Raw genomic sequence first — 5,984 nt, 5'->3', positions numbered from 1 at the left:
TACAATAATAATAATTTTTTAAAAAAAGTTTAAAAGTCACAAATGTAACTATTTTAATGACTGTATTTAAAAAAACCCAACAAAATCCAAACCTCTACATGCAACATATAATTTTGTTGCTATCATAATCAAGAGGTATTTACAAGGGCTCGCCAACCAGAAAACAGAATTTGTTACTGTAAAATTCCTACGTGCCGTACAGAAGAAAATAAACTTGGTCTAAACCCATGGAGTCTGACCTTGCAAACCCCTCCTCATGTGAGCAGTCTCAGTGAAATCCTATGAAATCCTTGGGATTACGGGCATGGAAATATACTTCTCAAAGTTAAAAAAAAAATAAATCTCATATTAAGACACCATTTAAGTACAGGGAAAGGGAGCAAGGAAAAAAAAAAAATCAAAACAGAAAACAAGACATTAGGACACTGGCCCAAATGTTTATTCTGAATAGCTTGTCCCTTCCAAGCTGTTCTCTGCGTTTCTTTTCGGCACAGAAAAAGGCTCAAGAAGAAAGAAAACATAACACGTACTTGATAAAAAGCAATTTTTAATTTTATCAAATTGATCTGTACAAAAGTTAGCATTGCTTAGTCAGAAGCTAGTGAAGAGAACAGATAAGTAACAGCCAAAGTCTTTCAAACTTTATACAGAAAAATAGATTGCATAAAAATGAGTTTTCTGTATTTTTTCCCCCACCCCCACGTCCCCAACAGGAAATATGCAAAAAATATTTTTAGAAAAAGAGTAGGAAACGTAGAAAAGGTAAAAAGATGATAACCTCTGAAATGTGTTTTTAGATTTACAAAGTTTTTAAAGGCACAAGTTACCATAAAATAGATGGTTATTATATGCTCAGCATACAATGGAAGAAGTAGAAATATATCAATGAAATATTAGTCTAAAACTAAGTACCTAAAATTTTTTTAGTGGAGAAGATTTTAGTTTCACAGCTTGATGGATGATATCTGGTCCCTAGAAGCCAAAAATTAAAGCAGAACTCGATAATTTCTCATTAAATTACATCTTCCTATGAAGTAGTCCTGGTTCTGAAAGCGTACAAAGACTCTGCAATGCCTTAAATCCAATTTGAACGCCCCAAAGCAGGTAGCCAGAAAATTTGCCTGCTCCTTTTTCCCATCGTTTTATCCTCCCAATTTAATTAGTAACTTTCCCCCCCGTTACTTTTCATTCCCGTTTGAGTTTCCTGTCGGTGACCAGGTCTGCGATGGGCAGATCCGCTCCATCCCTCTCTCCAACACAACTGCTGCAGCGGTTCACAACGCAAAAAACCCAAAACCAACAAAAATCTATAGACTCATAACGCCATTTTATTGTATCATCTCCACTATTATTATGCGCCCTCCCCATCTTTAAAATCTTTTAAAATTCTACTTTTTGCACAAAATTACTTCATTAATTAAAAGACAAAATAATACAGAACATAAATACATATTTAACAGATTTTAAAAAAAAACCCAACAAAACAAAACCAAAAACCCAACACTTTAAGCTTCCAAAACCAAACCAAAATGTTAATTACAGCCAAACCTTGCTTAGAAGAACTCTTGACTAAAAAAACAAACACTTCAGACATTTAATTGGTTGGTCCCACCAGAATTGTTTGTTCCCACGAGATTGTGACACAGAATAGCCGGATTTTGGGGTTTCATCCACGTTGGTCCCAGTGAGTTCTTGCCCTCAAGGTTGGTCCGTTCCTCACATTGCAATAGACCCTTAAAGTCTCGAACAGCTTTTTAAATTTTTTTTTCTTCCCCCCTCTGCCCACCCCCCTGCTCCACTTTTGCACTTGTCAACTTCCATGACGAGTAAGTTCAGTTCAGTCCTCACAGAGGAGTCGAATGGTTTTGTCCTTCATTTATTCAAAAGGAATTGCCCGTCCTTTTTTAATTTTTTTTTAATTTTTTTTTTTTTAATTGTATCAATTCAAGAAAAATAGAGCTCTGTCCTTTTGGAGAGTTTTGAAGCAAGGGGACACCCAGTCGCAACGAGCAAGAGCTCCCAGTGGCTCAGGAGGCACTTCGGAAACGATGGCAGCACTCCCCGCTCTTTGTCTTCAATTCCTTCATTAGTGCACACGTCGGGGAAGCCCTCGGGGGCTCCACGCACCCTTTAAGGCCTCGTCAGGGTCGTATAGACCGGCTGGTCCCAGTTAGCGGTGGGGCTGTGGGCCGGCGGGATGGACAAGCCGTTGAGGATGGGCGTCGCGTAGGGCCGGCGGGAGGAGTGGAAATAGGGATACTGGTAGATACTGGAGGGGTAGCCGGGGTAGGGGTTGTAGTAGTTGGAGCTCTGGAGGTCCGTGTAGTCGCACTGGGAGCTGGAGAAGGAGGCGGCGGCTGTGGCGCTGGAGGCGGTGGTGGCGCAGGCCTGGGCGCTGTAGGAGCCGTAGTCGGAGTGCGCAGGGGAGCCGTGGGACTGGTCGCTGTAGTGGCTGGGGCTCAGCTGCTCCGTCTTGATGTGCGGCCGCTGCTGGCCCGAATCGGCAGACGACGGTGACGCCGAGGCCGGGCTTTTGTGAGTCCATACCTGGTTGGTCCCACCGGTGCCCGTGGCCGAGTGGGAGTAGGACGCACCGTAGGAGCCGGCGTTGGGGCCGTGGTCGGCCGGCATGGCGGCGTGGCCGTTGAGCGGCAGGTACTGGTCGAACTCGTGCACGTCGAAGGTCTCCATGTTGTTGATGACCTCGCTGCTCAGCTCCGAGATGTCCACGTTGCTGAAGTCGATGTTCTGGCGGCCGCTCTCCACGAGGCGGCGGCCCTCGTGCTTCAGCTCCTGCTTGCTGCCGTGGTGGAGGTCGGTTTTGGGGGTGGTGGGTGGGGTGGGTGGCCCGTGGGTCTGGCCTGGGGACAAAGGGACGGCCAAGCTTTAACAAGAGTGCACGCAAATTGAGGATAAAAAAAAAATTGCATGTTTCTTTCCCTTCTTATTGCAAGGGGGGGATTTAAATCTACAGCCCCATGTTGGAGGTAGCTCATGTCCCCCTGCGACCATCCTGGGGATCATGTCCTCAGCTGGGGTAAACCACTGGCATGAGTGATGGTTCACAGTGGGGAAGAGAAACTGGAGAGTGCGTTGTGCCCATCAGAATCCCTCTGGAACACGGTGGGACACCCGCGGCTGCACAAACTCCCCCCAGCACGGGAAGCAGAACCAGGGGGTGGGTTCGGAGGGACCCGCTCAGCCTCTCCCCGCCGGCAGCCTGGAGCCAGCGTGGCTCTCCCGGAGGCAGAGGAGCCGTCCCGGGATCCCCAGCCAGGCTGGGCGAGAGAGCAGACGCGTCTGAAGCTGCAGGACGTTCGCAATCCTCCTGGAATCTGTCAACACGCGCCCCGTGCCAATTCACAGCACCGCCGAGGAGCGGCAAGTTTTGGGGGGAAGCTGTGTCTGTGGGACCCACTCCCCCAGGCACCCTTCACACGGCCAACACATTATTAACCCTTATTAGCTCACAATTAATTCTCCCCACTATCAGGCCAGCTGGGAAACCAGGGTCCCTGCACTCCGGGGATTTCTTATTGCACAGTCAGCTCCACAACCATTTACTAAAGAAAACCATGGCCACGTTCACAACCTGGTGCAAAACCAGGGAAAATAACTCCTGCTTTTGCACAGTCCCAATCCCATCAATATTAATTCTGGGGGCAGATGAGCCCTGTGCTCACCAGCAGGTTCACATCCCAAACCAACACGCCTGGGACTCACAGATTTATTTTTTGCCCGTGAGGTTCCTTTACCTGTGTGGTCACCGTGGTGGTGGGAATCGGCCATGGCTCCCAGCCCGCTGTCCGCCTTGTAGATCTGCGTGCCTGCATGGTGGCCGAGCTCGGCTCCCGAGTCCGAGTCGCTCTGCCCAGCTTTTACGCTTTTCCTCCTCCGTGGCTGGTATTTATAATCCGGGTGATCCTTTTTGTGCTGGACCCTGAGCCGCTCAGCTTCTTCCACAAAGGGACGTTTCTCATTTTCGCTTAACAAACTGATTTGGGATGTTGGTTTTTTTTTTTTTTTCAAATAAGGAGGAAGGAAAAAAAATCCAAAATTAATATCTTTTCCTTAGAAGTTTTCAGCCTATTTTCAAATTCCCACATCCCCACTTCCCATACGCTGATTTAAACAAACAGAAAGTTAATTACAAAACAAATTTGCCATTGCAAAAGAGAGCTAAACTATGTTGCAAAAATGTATTAAAATACCAACTGTAGAGGCGTGAGAAAAATTGGCCACTATGGGTACCAGTAACTGGGCAAAATAAAATTCCCCTGCCCCGTTTTAAACACCTTTGCCAAATGTTATTCCCATGTTTGTCCTACAAATGCCACCCCCCATCACCGTGACAAACAACGCTGCCCATTTCCAGCTTTGTTTGGTGCTTACAAAGAAACCGCGAAGGCAACAGCCATGGGATTATTTCTTTCTAAACTCTCCCCAGCCCGGATCTCTTTTTCCAAACTCTTGGAGAGTCTCAAACCGCAGTGGGAGCATCACTGGCCCAAACGGGGAGGAAAGATGCAAGTTTGGTACGGCCAGACATGACCGAATATACCACACGGTAAAACGTGGCTGGTTGCAGAGCCTTGGAAAGCCAAGTGCACTCGGATGCCGCCCAGCAAAAAAAAAGTTTGCATCGGTGGGCAGCACCGAGCATGCAAGTACGCAGATAAGAAGGGAAATTAGAAAGAAGATTAAAATAACTGCTAAAAATGAGCTTGCTTCGGCTTTACAGCCTGTTAAGCAGCAAGCAAGGACACCAAGGAAAAAAACTTTTAGAAGAACACATTGTAAACGAAGCAATTTTTTAAAAGTCTCAGTCTCCTGGGGACAGGGACATGGGAAATCCTGGCCAGGAGAGGCAGGAGCCCCGGCTGCACATCTGGGTGATGGAGCGGGGAAAATCCACACGTGGGGCAGGACCCACCGGCTGTGGCTGTGGGCCCCCAGGCCCCTGCATGGGGGCATTTTCGGAACAGGGACCAACATGCTTTGGGGGATTTTTGCACTTCAGTCTGAAATGCTTCAAGAATCCCCGGCGGGCACAGGCAGTACAAAAAAAAAATAATAAATAAAGATTAAAGAAAAAAAAAAGTTTTTTAAAAGCGGTGGGAGGGAGAATCCAGCTGTACACCCCGAGGCAAAGCCCCGCGGGGGTCCCTGCGCGGCTCGGGGGCTCCGTGCGCGGCCCCGCGGGGTTGCGCGGCGCGGAGCGAGGATGCGCGGCTCGGAGCGGAGCGGGATGCGCGACCCGGGACTCACCGCCAGAGCTTGCCCAGGGTCTTGCTGAGCTCGGCGTTGTGCAGATGCGGGTACTGGTCGGCCAGCTTCCTGCGGGCGGCCTGCGCCCACACCATGAAGGCGTTCATGGGCCGTTTGACGTGCGGCTTGGCCTTGAGCGATCCGTTGCCGCGGACGGGCATGGGCACCAGGCTCCAGTCGTAGCCCTTCAGCACCTGCGAGACGGCATCGCGGATGCAGGCGGGGAAGCGCTCGTCCACCTCGGCCGCGTCCACCTTGGCGCCCAGCGGAGCGGAGCCGGGCGGGCGCGGGGCGGGCGCGGGGGCGCAGCCCAGACCCTCGGAGCCGGCGGGGGACAGCGGCGAGTCGGAGTCCGAGTCCACGGGGGACATGGAGCTGGTGGTGCCCGCGGGGCTGCACGGAGCCTCCAGCGCTTTGTCGTGTTCCTCGGTCATGTTGAGCATTGGTGGGCGCGGGTGGGGGGGCCGAAAAGGGGACGCGAGGCTGAGCCGCCCCGACGGCGAGGATGCGCCCGGGCGGAGCGGCGGGGGGACCGCGCACCCCTCCGCGGGCGCCCGAAGAGCGAGGAAAAAACAAACAAACAAACTCTATAAAAATGAAAAGATATAAATGTATGAAAATCAGCCGAGGAATGAAAAAAAGAAAATAAGAAAACAACCCAAAGCAGTCCTGCTGCGGTGCCGGCGCCCCGCTCCACGCCCGGCCCGGCCCGCCGC

General features: G+C 50.3%; 1 protein-coding gene across 1 annotated transcript; it reads right to left on the bottom strand.

Annotated features, from left to right (window-relative positions):
* Positions 1 to 575: 575 nt before the first annotated feature.
* SOX8 (SRY-box transcription factor 8) lies at positions 576 to 5,984 on the bottom strand. The gene is made up of 3 exons (XM_065644703.1): positions 5,269 to 5,984; positions 3,756 to 3,994; positions 576 to 2,861 (listed from the first exon to the last, which is right to left on the bottom strand). The coding sequence occupies exons 1-3, from the start codon at positions 5,709 to 5,711 to the stop codon at positions 2,131 to 2,133; spliced, it is 1,413 nt and encodes a 470-aa protein (XP_065500775.1). The 5' UTR covers positions 5,712 to 5,984; the 3' UTR covers positions 576 to 2,130.

This window comes from Caloenas nicobarica, chromosome 14 (genome assembly GCF_036013445.1).
Source record: "Caloenas nicobarica isolate bCalNic1 chromosome 14, bCalNic1.hap1, whole genome shotgun sequence".
Classification (NCBI taxonomy): Eukaryota; Metazoa; Chordata; class Aves; order Columbiformes; family Columbidae; genus Caloenas; species Caloenas nicobarica.
The sequence above is the reverse complement of the archived record's forward strand: the minus strand, read 5'-3'. Positions and strand labels throughout refer to the sequence as shown.